The 18162-nt window shown below is 47.6% G+C and overlaps 1 protein-coding gene across 3 annotated transcripts in view; it reads left to right on the forward strand.

Moving 5' to 3' along the window:
* CCDC85C (coiled-coil domain containing 85C) overlaps window positions 1-18162 on the forward strand; it is a 110202-nt gene that overhangs the window by 86220 nt on the left and 5820 nt on the right. For 2 of the 3 annotated variants that reach the window (XM_084208574.1, XM_084208575.1), the window contains exon 4: window positions 11985-12080. The exons of the other annotated variant lie outside the window; for it this stretch is intronic. In XM_084208574.1, the coding sequence (XP_084064700.1) occupies window positions 11985-12080 (96 nt within the window). The remainder of the gene's footprint in view (window positions 1-11984; window positions 12081-18162) is intronic. 3 annotated transcript variants of the gene reach the window in all.

Genomic DNA, 18162 nt, shown 5'->3' on the forward strand with positions numbered 1-18162 from the left:
CAGATAATTACAGATTTGCTCTGTAGTGTGCAGTGGTCACCAAATATCCAGGAGCAGCAGTCCTTGGGGTTAGTCTGGCCTACTAGACCCTGTCCTTTGCAGGGGAAGGTGTGATAGCTATGTTAGCTTGAACTGATAGCAGAGAGTCAACCTTTCCAGCTCTAGGGACTGCCACCCAGTGTCATTTAATGGAGCACCAGAGGCTCCCTGTGTCCTTTGGGAGGTGAGGCTGATTTCCTCTGGCTTGGACTCATGAGAGGAGGCAGCAACAAGCTCCTGATGGCACCTACGGTTTCCCTGGGATGAGACTAAGCTGGATAGGCTGGCTCCATTTTCCCATTGCCAGCAGCCTCCAGAGCTGCTCAGTCTCATGGGAGCTGCTGTCCCAGGCATGAGAGCTGTCTTTGAGGTACCTCAAGCCGTGCACTGCTGAGGACTCCGTGGCTCACCTGGCATCTGGGTGTCATGGTTCCACTGCAGCTGGCAACTAAACCCCACATTGCTGCTTGCTCCCTCCCCCCAGATCCAGGGAGACATCCTGCAGCACAGCTGAGGATGCATGTGGGGGCTGAGCATGGCCCAGAGCTTGCACCTCTCTCTTTGGCCCCTGCATGGCTGCTCTGGCTGCCATGGGGACACATGTTCCCTGCAGACTTTCGTGTACCTGCCTGCTGTCCTGAGGCTGTGCCACAGCCCCATCTCAGTGCCCAAGCCTGAGAAGGTGACCTGAGGGCTGCTCATGGTCCTGTGGTGGCACCATCACCTTGAGGAGCTCAGAAACCAGCTGCCTGGAGGAACAGCTTATCCACACTGGCAAAGAACACCATTAAACATGAACCAGCTTGTTGCTGGCAGTCAGAGCTAGCCTGGCTGGCTTGGACTTAAAATCTGTTAGCAGTGTTCATGTGATTTATAATGGGAATCCTGCCTTTGGTGGGAGTAACTTAATGGAAATACTAAGGGTGGTGTGCATGGAGTGTGGGTGGGAAAGTGTGTGTGAAAACAGCAGCAGGAATTCTAGAGGAAGGGATGCTTTGGCCCGTGCTGATGGCCAAAGACGTGACTGGCAGCAAAGAAATGGGTAAACACCACAGGATATGTGGTTTGTGTCAGGACTGGGAGGTCTGTGCTGTGATAAGGCCGCAGCACAGATGGCTCATCAGCAGAGGACTGGTTCCCTGATAACAGGAGCAATGTCACACCACAATTTTTCTTCCTGTGGTTCCAAAAGGAAGGAGTAGATAAGGTGACCAAAGTGATGGAAAGGAGGCAACAGGCAGCAGCTTTCCTGGGGTTTTTGGAGGGTAAGCAAGATGCTGAGATAAAGCTCAGCGTGCAGTAACCACTGACTCCTAAGGCATGTGGAAGATGTGTCCCAGGACCCATTTCTTTGCTGTCAGTGAGGAGGGATGCCAGGGCTGTCATTAGGTCTTGCTAGTGGGTGTCCCTTGTTTCTGTGACCCTGACCACCTTTTGGTGAACATGTGAATGTATGTTTGTAGGTGTGTGGGTGTGAGTGACATGTTAGGTTAGAACAATCATCACCTTTCCCCTTCCTTAAGTTTTTGCACCGAGTTTGTAGTGCTCCCTTGGTCAGGAGCAGGAGCTCCTAGTGGTTCCCCATCCAGGGGCAGGAGGATGTGTCTGCTGGTGCTGTGGCTGGAGAGCATCCTGGGTCTGGAACCGGGGATCCCTGGGGAAAGTACCTGCAGATGCACTCTGTGAGAGCTGAGACAAGCTCTGCCTTTTTGAGAAGACAATGCTGATGATGCCAATACTCAGCTTCTATATAGGCCCCTGAGGACTGCAATAAGTATCTCCAGATAAAAGTGAGATTTCTGTTAGAGTGTTCAAAGCTGCTTCCCTCAGAAGTCTGTGTAGACTGTAGACCAGACTGGGGAGTCACAATTTCTTTTTCCCTTCTAAATCTATTCCAAAACCAACCAGGTCCATAGGAAAATGCAAAGTATAGTGGAGAGCACTCAGAGGGCTGCTGAGTCTCTGGCTTCTTGGCACTTTCTGACTGTATTTTTCTCCACTGCCCACTTCTTGAAGGATGCAAAGCCTGGGAGATAGTGCTGGCAGCACCAGCCCCTTCCCTTGATTGCCACCATGCTGCCACAAGGAGTCACATTTTGTACCTCTGCCTTGCAGAGATGCTTGGGCAAAGTGTATTTCACTTTGCCAGATGGCACACTTGCTATTACAAAAACAAGCCCACATGTTTGTGGTCTGTAGGTGTAAAGAGAAGCCATTAGATGGAGTGGGAAGGGATGATGAGTCCTTGGCTGAAGCACTGGCTGTCTGCTGAGCCTGTGAGAGCAGTGGTGAGGAGAGGTGATGTGAGGGAACCTAGCAGCTAAACCTCAACCCCAGTGGCAGTCCTGTCTCTCCCTTTTGGCTGGAAAGACAGTGGTCTCCATCCTGCTCAGTACAAGGGCTAAGGAGAAGAAAAGTGAGAAGGTAAGTGTCTATCTCTCCCTCAGCTCCCTGCAGAGGGACGGCAAAGCTGGCTCCTGAAACAACCTGGTGCAGGCAAGGAGATGTAACTGTGGCCCAAGCCTGGTCTGGGGTCTCACTGGGGAACACAGGGCAAGTCTTGATGTCCCTCCTCAGCCTGCATGGGAGTAAATCTGTTCCTTGCAGGGAGAGGAGCTGGATCAGCTTCTTAAAGCCAACCTGACTTTAAAAATCAAGCTTGAAGTGGCTAAAGATCCCCACACTGTTCTCATTGTGATGTCCTGAAGATGTACCCAGAGGAGTCAGGGGAGCTCTAGGAGCATTGATTGCCCCTGCAGAGTCACCTGGTGCACTGGAGATGTTAACAGAGCCTCAAGGTGTCCCAGCACAGCCCAGAAGCCCCTCCACTGCCAGCAAGGAACCTCCAGGCACTCACAGTGCTACATGAACCAACCCCTGGTCAGGAGGATCTGTGGCTGCCCAGTGCCTCTGGCATCCCAGAACTGCATTTATATCTTCAGCATCTCATTGCAGCCTCTCAAAATGCCTCCAGCCCCTCCTGTTACTTCAGAAGCCCCTCCTGTGCAGTGCCCTGATGGTTCCCTGCCTTCTCCCATCCCTGCACCCATCCCCTGTCACTGTCAGGTGAGCTGAGCTCAGCTGGTGTGTGTCAGAGGATGACTCTAGGCTGATTTCTCACCTTCCCACATCAGTGGTGGCCATGGTGCCTTTTTAGGCAGGGGGAAGCAATGATTGAGAGAAGCATGAGAAGTGTGGCAGAAGGCAGCCCCTTCCCACTGGCTTCAGGGATACCACCAGGATGTTACTGAGCAGGCAAAAAGAGAAAATCAAGGTGCCTGATTTGCTGCTGCAGCAACAGTAGCTGTGGAAGAAAAAGTAAAATGAAAGGTTTGTCAGGATTTATGGAGTGCTATGGTGAAGCTTCAGAGTGTATCACTAGCAGCTGAGAACAAACCAATCCATTTTTGAAAGCAGCTGCCCTTCATCTGCTGCTATTGCAGAGGCCCTGAGCAGTGGGGGGCTTTTTTTCCCCATGGCAGCTAACCAGCAGAAAGTTGGGCAGTGACAAAGTTGGGGGTTTTGATGAGCAAAAGAGGCATTGAGAGGCTGTGCCCATAATCCACCCTTACAGCTAACCACAGGAAGCAAGAAAAATTCATCTGCTTCGAGGATCTGCTGCAGGTTCTGGTGCTCATTTTTCATGTACCCTTGTGTGGGGCTCGCAGTGGGCCAGGGCAGAGGCAGGGGCAGGAGGGACCCGGGCTCTGCCATAGGTCTGCAAGGGCAGCCAGGCTCAAATGTGCACAGGGACCCTCCTGTGCCTGCATGCATCCTCTGCCCACTCAGAGGCTTTCACCTGCATCAGATTTGCTTTCAAATCATGGAAGTCTTAAGAATGCCCGCCGTTTCCATCTGGAAACAAAGGTGCTCGGCGTTCCTTTATCAGAAGCAGTAGCGCCTCTGGAATTCCTCACGCTGACAGTGCCCCTGTGAGTCAGTCAGGGTTAGTGCACTTGGCTGACGGGCTTGCTCTGTCCGGACAGACTTGTTCTGTTCGCTCGTGTCGGGTAACCACGGGTGGAGCTGCTCTGCCCATGTCGGTGAGGGTTTCACAGTCCGAGGGGGCAGCTGGGGCTGTCGGCGCTGATTTTACCGGCGTGCCCCCATCCCCCTGCCCAGCCCAGGGAGCGAGCGCTGCCGGAGGAGGCTGTGCGTGACTCACCGGCCCTGCCTGCTCCAAGGAGTCTCCCGAGTCTGCAGCTTCGATCAGCTCAGTGCTGAGAAAAGACACCCTTCCTGTTTGTAATGACATCCAGTCGCAAACAATGTCCTGACTTTGTTTTTCTGTCCGGGGCAGTCTCTGACATCTTCCCTTCCCTTGGGTGCCCCAGCACTGCCCGTACAGCCAGCCCTGTGTCGTGCCTGCCATTCTTTTGTTGGGGGTCTGTGATGTTTGCTGAGAAAGCAATTAAAGAGTTAAATTGATTCTTTAATAATCAGAAAGCACCGTGTAAGTCCTTGTTATTACTTAAGTAGACATCCCTGCATGCTGGGGGCACCATGAACATGCAGGAGGAGGTGGCTGAGACACGCAGACGGGCTCTGTCTGGCTCCCATGTGGACCCAGCAGTTAATTCATGGATTTGAATGTTTACATGACCAGCTGCTCTCTGTGATTAAAGGCAGCAAATTAAGTAATGCCAAAGGAGATTATCATCTGCAATAAAGTCCCTTGATTTGATAAGGAAGATGCTAATACAGAGCACTGATGGCTCTGAACTCACTCCCTGTCAGGGACCTGTGTTGTGCTGGAGAGCTGGGTCTGTCTAGGAATCTTCCACAGGTTCCTTCTCTGGTGCCTGGGGGCAGTCTGTCAGGTGCTTGCAGCTGCAGGGCAGCCCACCGTGTCCTTGGGACTGTGCAGCCATTTAAGTGTCCCAGAAGGAGCTGGTGGTTGGGTTTGAGCTGGGTGCTGGCAGGCTTTCTGCACAGTAGGCATGGAGTAACAACAGCCAAGCACCATCAGTGCTCTGGATCATCTGCCAGGCAGACAGGACACACAGGGATGCTCCCTGGCTCCTGTCAGGGTGTCCCATGCTCAGATATCAGAGACAGGTCTGGCATCATCTGCAGTAGGGTGGCAATGAGGTGTGGTCTGCAGAGGAGCAGGCACTGGTCTCTTCTTTGTACCTCCAGGAAATGTTGCAGCCAGCAAGGAGCCCTGTGCTGCTGCCAGAGTGCCACCCTGTCCCTGCAGGGCCCGAGAGGAGCTGGGCTCCCTCAGGAGCACCGCACGTGGTGGCAATGGCAGAGCTGCCAGATGCGGCGGGGAGGGAAGGGGCTTTGCAGGAAGGGAGGGTGGAGTGTCTCGTCATGCTCCAGCGGCCCCGGCGCTTTGTTTCAGCCATTAACCCCTCTGCGGCTGCAGGGCACGGAGCACGGGAAGGGAAATGTGGCCCGGGATGCAGAAGGATGAGGGGGCCCAGGGAATGTCTCAGGCTGGTGGTAACAGGAGATTTTTTTGTGTGTGGTCACCCAGGAATGGCACTCATCTCTGTGTGAAGGGAGAGTTCTCATTCTGAGTGGACCATCAGTCCTGTGAGCCCAGTGCTTGCCCTTGGTGCTGCCTGTGCACTCTTCTTTCTGATGGGGACGCCGTGCTTCAGGGGTTTGGGGCGTTCCCTGCCTCCCCTTCTCCCATGCCAGAGTGGCCTTATGCTCTCAGTCCTTGGTTTGGATGCTGGTTTTCCCCCATCTGCCCCGGCACTGCCTGGCTGGAGCTGCTCCAGGCGCTTCCTTTAGCGTGTAGCCACATGTGCCATTCACAAACAAAAATGTGCTGGGCCCCCTGTTCTGTCAGCACACCAGGGCTGGGGTGCCAGCCATGGCACCTTTCCATGGCACTGGCTCTGCCACCCACTTCCCATGAACTGTTACTGCATGTTACTGCCTCCTGCTTGTCTCTTAACAGTTCCTAATTTGCAGAGTGGCATTGACACCTTTATTTATTTTTTATTAATTTAAAACACCAGGATGGTGACAGGTGCTAAGTAAGGGTCCAAGTACAATTCAAATCTGGGTAAGCAGGTTGCAAACAAAACCACTGTGAGATAAATAGACGTGCCTGGGAATTTTATTGTGAGCTGTCTGACAGTGCCTGGTGTAATGTAATTTTCTGTGTTCTGTCTTGGCAATAAAAACTTCACGGTGTCTGATATGACTCCATTTAGCTTTAATGTTGTCGGAGGTATGCCGTTAGAAAAATGTGGCTTATATAATCGGGTTTGAATTCTAAATGCTTGTTTTTTGAAATGGGAGACAAAAATTAATAGAAGGCAAGGGGAAGATGTGAGGTTCAGAAGCATTAAGATTTGCTCATATGTTCCATGTTGGTCTGAAGCATCCCCAGTGCCTAGGTTGTGCCTGCTGGCTGAAGTAAAACCAGCACGATGGTCTCTTTTGGGTTTTGAAACTTAGTCTTTTGCAGTCTTTCTGCAGATCAGGAATAGCTCTCTTGGCAGTGAGGTAGGGAAGGGTGTCATTAAAAGGCAGAATGTAATTGAGCAAAAAGAGATTGAAAACTGATGGCAGGCCCATGGTCTCATGTATTTTCAGATCCCTGGAGGATTCAAGGAGAAATGGTTTATCACAATTTCTTTGTTCTTTTTTTTTAATTTCTGATCCAAAACCTCTAAAAGAGCAGACACCTGTCATGCCCAGTTAGGCTCTTTTCTTCTTAGGTTCCAAAGCATTCCCCCTGTTATGAAGAGAGGTCCATGTTGTAAGCCTTACTTTACCAATGTGGGGGTGTGTCGTTTTGGGGATTTCACAGCATGCCCTAATGCAGAGAGTCTTATTAATTTTGGTCTTTCAGATAGACAGGAATGGAGTATCCATGGCAGTGCTTGTCATCATCTGTGCTGGACCACATCCCATGCAGCCAGATAGAGCCAGCAAGGACTCATTAGGAAACTTGGTCTTAGACACTGCTAATGACATTGTGGCGTGACACACAGCAGCAGATGTTTGCCAGCAGCTGCAAGTTGAGGCGTCTGCTCTTCATCTTTTGGTGTCAGATTGAAAAGGATCATTGGCACTATTTGTGGTCTGGGGATTTTCTTCCTCACATTAGCACTATTGCTTTGCTGAATGGGGCTACTTTGATTTGCTTTGTTTTCTGCTTTGGATTGGAGGCTGTTGGTGTCATTCTAGCAACAGAGAATTGGGGAACTTATCCCCTGCATGTAGCATATTGCTTCAAGGATGCTCTGGCATGAGGGACTGCAGAGTTTCTCTCTCTTCTCTTAGTCAAATATACAGCTGGACTGTGACTCTCCATACAGACTTGGAGACAAGCCCTGCCAGCTCCAGAGAGAGATTTCTGGGAGGGTCTCAGATGGAATTGAGTTTCTCTGGTAGATTTGTGCTTTTGGTGTGCATGGTGTGGGGTAGGTGGGATGGGGAGGGGACTGATGCCACATGGGAGCAGTAAAGCTCTGGGAAGTGTATTGGTCCTATCACTGATACCAGCAAATATTCAGCAAATATTTGTGCTTGAAATGGAGGAACAAGTGAGAGCTGGAAGGGAAATGTGTTCAGTGGTGCTTCAGTACTGTTGTCTGCACAGAGGCAGCAGAGCAATAGCTCTTGTTGTGGTTTTCCCTCTGGAAAGGGGCCTGGATATGGGGGTACTTGGCACTGTCCTCCCTTGAGGGATGCAGAGAGTCTCATCAGGACCCTTTCAGGACACTGCAGTCCCAGAACCATCCTGGCAGCACAGATAGGGCTGTTCTGTCCAGGGCTGAGCTCATCAGAGATCCATGCCACAGCAATCTCGAGTGGTCTGAGCAGCCACAGGTTTGGAGAGAAGCAAAAGCACCAACTTGCTGAGGAAGCTTAGGATGGGTCACACCCAGCTCCACAGCCTCTGGTTCCCTGGGACTTTTTTCCTTTAGGAGAACTATCTTTGGGTCTCAGAGGTGCAGTGGTTGATAAACCCTGTGCACAGGGAAGAAAGTTGCTTCCTGCAAGCATCTGAACACTCAGAGACATAACCTACACCCCCTTTCCTTAATTAGACTGGTAATCTCACTGCTGGGCAGCTCTTCCTTTGCTGGGGTGACTGTGGCTGTGGATGCAGCTGAAAGTGGTATGCTGTTTCTCAACATCTCTATTATAAATTTTAATGGCATTTTTGGTGACTTCTGAGCTGTCTTGTAGCACCATTCATTTATATAATTACATAATGCCTCAGCCACGTAGCTGAGGGTGAACTGAACTACCAAACACTATAAAAACCTAGCAAGTGGAAAAGCCATATGTGCATCTAATACAAAGACTGCATGCTCGACAAAACCAGACGGGGAGAGGAAACTGAGAGTGACACTTGCCTCAAAACACACCATGTTGCTTTTTGCCTATATGGACAATTTCTGCTTCTTAGGATGTAACCAGATTAACCTTGCTATTATTGTCTGCCAGGGTGCTGAGTCAGTGGTGTTCCTATGTCTGTGAAAATGTCAACTGTAGGGAACAGGAAGGGCATGGGTTTCTGTAGTGGTGGGGGTCCTCAGATTAGCTGAGTTGGAGTGCTGGAGTGCAGCTGTGGGAATTCTTGCCTACAGTTTCCAAATGCATCTGTTCTAGGCATGAGGAATCTCCTCCATCTGTGCAATTTTACTTACTACTTTAACACTGACTTCTTGAGATTTTGCCTGCCCTACTTCCAATCTCCTATCTCAAATCTCTGATTCCCTCTCCTCTGCATTTCACCTCAATGGATTTCCTGCTGGGTAAAATACACATCCTCCTCTTCCTTCCCATTCCCTCCCTTCTCCCACTGTTGGCAGTTTTCCAATATAGCAACCTTGACCTTTTCTCCAATTCCTTCCATTTCCTCCTCTTCAGCTAGCACTATTGGTGAACTCTGCCCATTTTCCTCTCCTCCATCCTCCAAAGGCTGGCCATGCATCCTGCTGGATATGTTGTCACTTCTTTCCTTGCTGACTGCAGTCCCCTCAGTTCTGGCCTCCTTTATGTGTGCCTCTGTGCAGGAAGCTGATAGGAGTTTGGCTGAAGCTTTTTTTTTCGTTTTTGTGAACCACATGAAATCAGTGGGAATGAAGCACCAACCCCTTTAGAAAACTCTGACTCTTTGTGTGTCTGGGAAGAGCCTTCCCTAAGGGTGCAGCTGCACAGGAAGCACTGCCTGCAGTGATGAACATGGAGCCACCCTTAGCCATGTGTGTGTTTTTACTGGGTGCATCCCATAGCTGCAGGGATTGGGGATCTTGGTGAGATCCTTGCTTGCTTCCCCACCTTCTTCACAGGTGTGTTTGACCTTTTGTAGCACCAGCCTGGCATGGTGGGGAGGTCTCTGCTGCCTGGGGCGATGGCTCGGTGGTGTGGCCATGGTGCACTCACCATTGCTGATGATGGCACTCAGCAATTTGGACATCTCTTTCTGATGGCTGGGGCCTTTGACTTCCCAGCTAAGGATCAAGGATCATGCCTGTTTTAGAAATGAAGCAATCTGTTACTTTGACTTTGACTACAAGTTTTGGGTCTACCTCTTTTGCTGCATTTCTCATTCTTTAAAGTTATCTTTCCCTTCTTCAGTCAAATTCTCTACCTGTGTTCAGGGGCCACTCAGTTGAGTGCCTTTGTCTGAGAAGGAAGGTGACCCTTTGAATGCTTTTTGTGTGGTATAATATATCCAGTATATCACTGTGCTTGCAAGAATGCTTTTATCTTGTCAGTATGGTGATTGGTTAAGTATGATCAAGCTCTTTAGAAAAAACATTTCTCTCTAATCATTTTTGTTTCATTTGTATTCTGTAATAATTTTGAGAGTGATTGTGATCATGGAAGTGCTTTGTAGCTCATTAGTGCCTTCAGTTATGTGAGGAGAAGCTGCTGCTTTCATATGGGAGACCTCGTGATCTACTCTAGTTTGGCCAGGAAACTGTATTTAAAATGTTGTCAGCAGCAATATCCAGCAGAATTCCTTTTAACTTTGTCATATTACTCTCAACTCCAAAGAAATATTAGATGTTAGACCTTTGTTTGGCATTTCCTAGTTAGTTAGAAGAGGGCCATGGGAGAAGATCCATATCAAGTATGACCACAAACTCCTGAATATTCTTCTTTCTTTTGTCATGAAGCTGCTCATTTATGGAAAGAAAGCATCTTTCATGATGAAACCAGAGTAATTATGCATGCATTGGTGTCTCTGACCTCTGTGGGAAGCTGATTCTGGAAGAACTCTGTTGCATTTACCGGCCCTGTGAGAAATTTGTACCCCATTTTGCAGCTGTAGACTGGCTGGAGCCAGTCCCTAGTGCTCCCCCTCAGCCTCTGGCTTTTCTGTCTGATGGTATGGACAGGGTGGCTGAGGATCTGTCCCCAGCAAGCTGTAACACTGCCACTAGAACCATGCCCATCCTGCGAGTGTCTCTGCTTTTTCAGTCTGTTAAATAACCTTGGAGAATTTTTGTGGGGTTAGTAAGTCTAACTTTCCTTTTTCTGAGATGCCACCCCAAGGAAGACTCAGTTCATGAAGGTTGCTATTATGAGTAAATGGCTATTGGTCATGGCATGGGTTAGGCACAGATCAGTGGCCAGGGCTTGAAAGGCTCTGTGCCTTTTTGTCTGTAGCCTAATGGATTAGCCCATTTTTTCTTTCAATACATGCACATGAATGCTTCTGTGAGTAAAAAGGCTCCTACAATTTAAAACATTTGGAAGATTGAAAGTGCCCCTCCATTGGTTCTCCTTTACTGTAAAAGTGGTGGGGCACAGGCACAGGTTGCCCAGAGAAGCTGTGGATGCCCCATCCCTGGAAGTGTTCAAGGCCAGGCTGCACAGGGCTTTAAGCACTGATTTAGTGGAAGGTTCCCTGCCCATGGCAGGGGGTTGGATCTAGAGGATCTTTAGGGTCCCTTCCAACCCAAACCATTCTGTGCTTCTATTATTCTGTGATTCTTCTGGCACAGCTAACTTGCTGGCCTTGGCATGGAAGGCAAAGTGATGAGACAAAGCATAAAAATGCTGTGTTTTTAAACCAGGGAAGGGGTGAATGGAGTGCCTCGTGCGTTGTGTGTGAAAGCATTCCTGTGATGGTGCTACATGCCGCTCTGCCATCCTAATTTGCTTTCAGAGGCCCCCAAGTATAATCATTCTTTGTGTTTCCTAAAGGATGTGAAGGCTAAATACAAGTTTGGTCAATGATTTCATTGTTGATTTCTCCTGGAGTTACAAAGCAATGCGAAAATATTAGGGACAGGCAGGGTGCATCTCACTGAATAAAGATATTGTGTCTCTCATAATTCAAGCTGGATGCCTGTAGAAAAAGGAAAGCACTATGAAAAATGCTTACAAGGCTGGTTGGGCAGTAGAAATCTTTTGTGAAATGTAATTTCGGCATCTTTCCCAACGGAATCCTTCATGCAGGAGGACTGGCCAGCATTTTGGAAACAAACCCAGCCAACATTAGGTTTGGACATCTGCTTGTTTTAAGGTTGCTTTCACAATTTTCTCTGTAGCTGAAGATCAGTACTTGATGTCTATGTGAAAGCACTGCCAGAGAAGCAATGAAGTTATGCCAACTGTTTCTTTCATGAACACAGCTTCTTAGAAATGACTGTTTGATGCTGGAAAATCATCTTGTTTGCATTGCTCCCGTGTCTAGGAGGATGAGTGCTGTTTGATCTTGTCCTTGTGGAAAGCTATCCTAAATGAACAAAAATGTTTCTTGAATCAATTTAGATTTAAACCAGGGTGATCTCCTGCCTGAACACATCTAGACTGAGTGCTGGTGCTTAAATGGTGTCAAATCAAATGATGTTACTGTGAGGAAGGGGTAGTGGTGTCTTTTGTCTTTGAAGGTGGCTAAGGGGATTAAATTTGAGACAAACTAGTAGTCAAATTTTCTGAATATTTTCTTCATCCTTGCTTAAATCACCCAAAGGGGAATTAACACATATCTTACCTGATTTCCACAGGGACCAGCTCGCATGACATCTGACCTTGCATCTTCTCCTGCAGCGGGGTATGTCCCTGTGGGTCAGAAGCCAGAGGCTGTGGTGCATGCTATGAAGGTAAGGCTGTGTGGGGCACTGAGGTGTCCTGAGTTGCACCTGAGGGACAGAGCTGGGCATTGGCTCTTCTTGTGGGAACACCTGAACACAGAAAGTTGATACACAGGCAGGATACTGGTAACCAGCACCTGTAGCATGATGAATAAGCATTGCTTAAAATAGTTGCAGAGCTAAGCGAGATTATGCACAGCTATTTTTTGGGGGGTTGGAAACCTCCAATAAAAGCTGATGATGCTGAAGGTGTTGGTTGCCCTTTGTTTTCATCAGTCCTGTGTAAACTGGGCTGCTGGCGTGACAGTGGTGACTGAAATGTTGTTTTAAAAAGGGACACAAAAACTGCATTTCCTCGTATATTTTGTTGTTGAAAATCCTGCAGCAGTCTTCAAAGGCAAAAGATTTTATTTTATAAAAATATACAACAAACATCCTGCCCATGTAGGATGTGCATCATCAGTAGGGATTAAGTCAGGACCATTGACAATGGGACCATGGGAGACTGGTAGGTGAGTTAAAGGAGAAAACTTGCACTGTGATTTCACAGCAGCTTTCAGGTTCTAGTGACCATCCATTAGCAGAAAAAGTGTAATTCCCCAGTGCTACATGTTTAACTAGTTAAGCAAGAGACTTCTGAATATCTGAGAGACACAGAAGCACAAATCCTTTACAAGGTGCAATAGGGATGGCTGAAAAGTCTCTTAACTAAATTAGTCTTTGGTTGAAATATAGTGATTTATAGATTTGGATTTGCTGAAGAATGCTGTACAGGGTTAAAGAGATTACATCAACTCAAAGGAGGATTCCTGGATGGCTGCTCTGGAGCTCAGATTCCTATGGTCCTAGCTGGAAAAAAGGTCCAGCAGTGGCATCACCAGCTTGGATAATCTTAGACCTGGAGAGATGATTAGAAATCTCTTTGCTTTGTACCTTTCCACATCTGACAGATAAATAAATGGCACAGACATTGCTCATGGTTATGATCCACAAATTCCCTAAATTTTATAATTTTTAGTGTTTCTATCATAGTATATCATGCCTGTGCAGGGTCTCTTGGCTCCAGGACAGATGTGGTGGTGGTGGTGGTGTTAAAACCAACAAATGTCAGGAGAAGCAGTAGTGTGGCTGGGAAGGGTACTGGTTCCACTGGGCAGTTGCCAGATCCCAGGAGGATATTGAATGCCACCATTTCTCAAATAGTTATTGAAGGCAAGACAAGTTTGATTTCATTTGGATCTAATTAGAATTTAAATTATAAATGATCCTTCAAATTGAAAATCTTGATTTTTCAGCTTTCTTGAGACTTTAGACATCCAAATCGTATAACTTCTATTGATTGATTGTATAACTCCTTAAGAGGAGGATGTCCAGCACAGTCAAGGATTAAGAAATACCTTTAGTACAGTTTTGCTTGTTCCCAAAGGAGCTGACCACACAAGTGGCAGTTCACTTGCTGCCATATATTTGTTCAGTGTTTTCCAACAAGTTTCTTCTTTGCTTGTTGTGAATGGCTCTGTGCTATAGAAAGCTCCATCCTGTACTATGCTGCAATGTGCTTGTGGGTGACATTTCTCCTGTGTGTGTATATGCATATATTTATATTTATACACATACAGATGGATCTGCTAAACTGTTGCCTTGCAGAATGTTGCAAACCCATGTGAACCTTTGTTTTTCTGTCACTTTGTATTGATTTTCTTTGATCACATTTGATCATCAAAGCTCTGATTTAATCCAGACTACTGCTGTTGGCTTTTTCTTCCCAAACTGTGGTGTTCATACCTTTCTGCTCCTCTCTTCATTCCATTTGGCAAGGTGGTAGTGAGGGATAGTATTAAGCAGAGTTGGTAGTGTTTTTAAATTACAAGATCAAATACTTATAAATTGATTATGATCATATTCTGGGGAGCAATTAGTTTCCTATTTGCTTTAGGAATTGCAGGACTGAATTTCTCACTAAGGGCAAGAAACATAAATGGTTTTAAGATGTGATTTGATAAGCATATGAAAAGGATTGAAAATTAATAAGGAAGATTCATGGAAACTGGAAATTAAGTTTGGAAGGTCTGGTGCAATGATTCATTTAAAGGAATTGAAAGGAACTTGGATGATTGGATGTTTGCACTTACTAGTAATCTCTCTGCTTCAGAGCTTTGTGGATTCCTAGGAAGGGCTAGAAGAAATTCAGAAGAAATTCTCCTCTGAGACTTCATAGTTTGGCTGGTGAGGTGCATTTGTCTCCAAAACCCTGGAAACTGCCATGGCTTGAGTCAGGAAGCAGGTGACATAGCAGCCACATCTCAAGGGGCAGAAATGATCTCACATGATGTGTCCTGCTCACTCACTTGAGGTTAAAAGTGTTCTCACATTTGAAGTGTGAGGAAATTCTCCTGTAGGTCAGTGTGGCACGGAGGGATGAGGAGGTGTCTGTTTTTCCATCCTGTGGCCCATTTCCAAGGATCATCTGGAAACTGAAAGACTGAGGAATGTGGTCATGGTCTCAATCTTTCTTCCTCCCTTGTGGCACAGTTAGTAGGTGTTGGTCTCCAGCTGCAGACCTTTTTTTGGCCACGTCATGCTGTAACATATGGATTAGGTCTTATTTGGCCCCTGCAGAACTGGGCAGCTTTTCCAGTGCCAGCCCCTCATGTGGAAGCTGGATGCAGCTGCTGCCTTAGACCCTCACCTCCTGTGACACAGATCATGACTCTCTCGAGAAGAGAGCAGCTTACAAATGAGACTTTGTGCTTTGGCTGTACCACCATAGATACTGGAAGAGGCACTGCTTGGTTGAGAAAGGAAGTCCTTATGGTTCAGCAGGCCAGCTCCTTACTGCAAGAAAAGGCAAGGAGAGATGGAAAGGCCGTGAAAATGATCAAGGGGATGGAGCATCTCTCCTGTGAAGAAAGGCTGGGGGTGTTGGGGTTGTTCAGCATGGAAAAGAGAAGGCTCCAGAGGCACCTTGTAACACCTTCCAGTTCTGTAAATGGGGTTCATAAAAAGAGGGAGAGGATCTTTTATGTGTAACACAGTGACAGGACAAAAGGCAATGGTTTTAAACTGAAAGAAGGCAGTTTTAGATTATTTGTTGGGAAGGAATTCTTTGCTTTGAGTGGTGAGGCACTCGAACAGGTTGCCCAGAGAAGCTGTGGATGGTCTGTCCCTGGAAATCCCTTCAAGGCTAGGCTGGGTGGGGCTCTGAGCAGCCTGCTCTAATGAATGGCATCCATGCCAAACCATTCCATTATTCCATGATTCTGTGCACTTGGCTCCACTTGTCTTGTGGAACACCTGCATGCAAGCCTGTCCACAAGTGGTGAGGCTGCAAGGATGTGGCTCTGTGCCCAAGCAAAAGCCACTGAGGGACTGTCCACTCCACATGGATCTGCAGGGCTTCTGGCCTGCCCCTGTCTGCACCCACATACATAATATCCCCTAGGCTTTTTCCTTGGGATTTTCTGCCAGCTAAATTCTATCTATGTGGCTGAAGTACTGCCTGCAATTTACCACAGGTTCTTCCTTGAGCATGTTTAGGATTTTCTTTATTTTTCCTTCTGAAATAGTTTTGTTTGTTTGCACCTACTAAATAAAGAGCAAGATGACAGGTTGGCACTCCTAACAGCTGTTTTTGCTAACAAGAATAAAAGGTACATATGCTACAGCTCAGTATCTCACTGAACATCAAAGCACTTTTCTTAGGAACTGAGCAAACCTGCTAAAGACACGGGGAAGTGATGAGGAGACAAATATGAAAGATTGACATTTACCCTATAACCCAGCTGCCCCCACAGCAGCAGCCTGGACCTCTTCCATGCACACAGAGCTATCAAGCAGGTGATCATCACTCCCACTAATTGTGGATAAGACAGGATTTGGCCTTCCAAAACTAGGGAAAAATCCTAGCAGGGCATATGGATTGTTCCCTTGCTGGAGCAGGATGTTTCCCAGCGCTGTGTCCAGCTGACTTATGAAGCAGCAAAATTAGTGAGGTTTGCACAATTTGGGAAGTATCCCTCAATCTCAGCATGCTCTGTGATGCAGAAATGAATACCTCAACTTTCAGCTTCCCTTCCTGTCATTCAGATTCTTTGGTGGTGTTTTTTATGATTGAATATTTGTTTTTTAAATATATTTGGCCATATGGGGTCAGTACGGCAAGTCAGAAGGGATGGGGCATCAGGTGACTTTGAGGTGACACTGCCTTGCTCACAGACATCAGTGTGGTCTCCAAGAACACTTGAGGTGTTCCTCAGTTTATGTACCAGCAGGGAGAATGCCAGACAAGCCAGCATGCCCACTGAGAGCAAGGTGAAAGTTGGTTTTGGGAAGTAACATCCCTATGCAGGAGAGCAGCATTTCCCAGTCCAGCCCCATGGCCGAGTGGAGCAGGCTGCTCTCACTGGCTGGCATTGTACCCAGGGAGATCACAAAGGGCTGCTGAGTCAACAAAGGACAGAGTGCTGTTAGTGCAGCTTGATGAAAAGCAAAAAGGAGGGGATGGCATGAGCCACTTTGAGTCTGTTTCCTTTAGGCTCCTGGGCTGAGAGGTGGCAGAAATCACAGAAGGACATACCCCAGTTTCTTAGACCCACACTGAGTGCACAGTCCTTGAACTTTAGCTGATCCAGAGATAGCTGATCTGAAGGCATGTTTGTATTCCCCAGTGGTGTAACTGGAGGAACATTAACCTGGTCCTTCTAAAGAGCTGAAGAGGCATCTGGCAGGATCTGAGAATAGCTGGGGCTGGGTCAGCATTAAGAAAAGGCCTTCCTGTCTTTCTTCAGGAGGTTATTCTACTCTTCAGAGTGTATTTTCTTCCAACATGCCTTTCCTGGATAGGCTGTTGCATTTATTGCTATGAACCCGATTTTCCCATACCCAAGATGGTAACACATCTTTACAAAGTGCCTAGCCAGACATGGGTTGAGCCTGGGAAGCAGGATGATTTCCAGGGTAAATGAGATTCAGAAATTAAATACAAACATAACTTCCATCTGATCATCTTTCAGCTCCAGCTCTGGCTGGTTAACACTATTAAAAGACATGTCCACTGAAAGAAATAATATGCTGTGCCACCTTTTCACATCTCCTAGGCTAAGGAATGTGGGTTTAGTTTAAGCACAAGTTGTAGAAAAACAGTTTATTTAAGTTCACTGAGACTCCTGTGCCTGCAAGATGGATGGCTGTTGAAAGCAGGGGCTGATGTGATCTTTAACTAATCTACCCCATGGTTTCCTTGACACTTGCCCTGTGGACACAGCCAATGTTTGGCTGCCAGGCAGGCAGCACTGGTGCTCCTTGCCAAGCCTTGCTCCTGCAGGCTGCTGCCTGTACAGCCAGCATTGGAAGCACACGGGCTCCAGACAAGCAAGTTCAATGTACGAGTCCAGCTGGATCAATAATTAATTCCCTCCTCTTTAGCAGAAAATAGATGCTCTCTTTGTCAGCACGTACATGCTTTTTGCGTCCCTCTTACCCTTCCTCTCTTAGAATGGATGTGGATAATTCCTGTCTGTGCAAAGGCTGGTCCCAAGTAGGCTGCAGGCCCTAGGAGAATGACCTATTTTTGTTTGTAACTCATTTTGAGTGCAGCAGGATTGCTGAGCTGAAGCAGACCTGGGGATAATCTTCGCTGGTATCCCATTTCGTGGAGCAGCCAGTGCAGTGCTGTTTATACCTCAGCAAAGGCTGAAACCCATCCTAGCATGGCTCTGTACCTCCCTGGGGTGTGTAGGAGTATTTATTCACACAACTACACCTATTGTACACCTTCCTGTGCGTGTGGATGCACCGTGGTGAACGAGACCACGGGCTGTTTGATGATGTTGGCTGGTTGCAGGATCTCTGACCCTGCACACTGAGCTGACCACCTGGCTCAGCAGTGGTGAAGCTCTGGGTGAGGTGTGCAAATCAGCACAGAGGCAAGAATAAAACCTGGGGGCTCCTGAGCTATGCTATGCCCACCTTGTGGGATGTGCCTGTCTGGAGGAACTGTGGGAATGCATGTGGGTGTGACAGAGGGGTATCCCTTGGGTCAGTGTTTCCAGCTGGAACCAAAGGCTGCCTTTAGCCCCAGGCAGTCCCCTTT

This window comes from Fringilla coelebs (assembly GCF_963513975.1).
Source record: "Fringilla coelebs genome assembly, chromosome: 6".
In the NCBI taxonomy this organism is placed as follows: domain Eukaryota; kingdom Metazoa; phylum Chordata; class Aves; order Passeriformes; family Fringillidae; genus Fringilla; species Fringilla coelebs.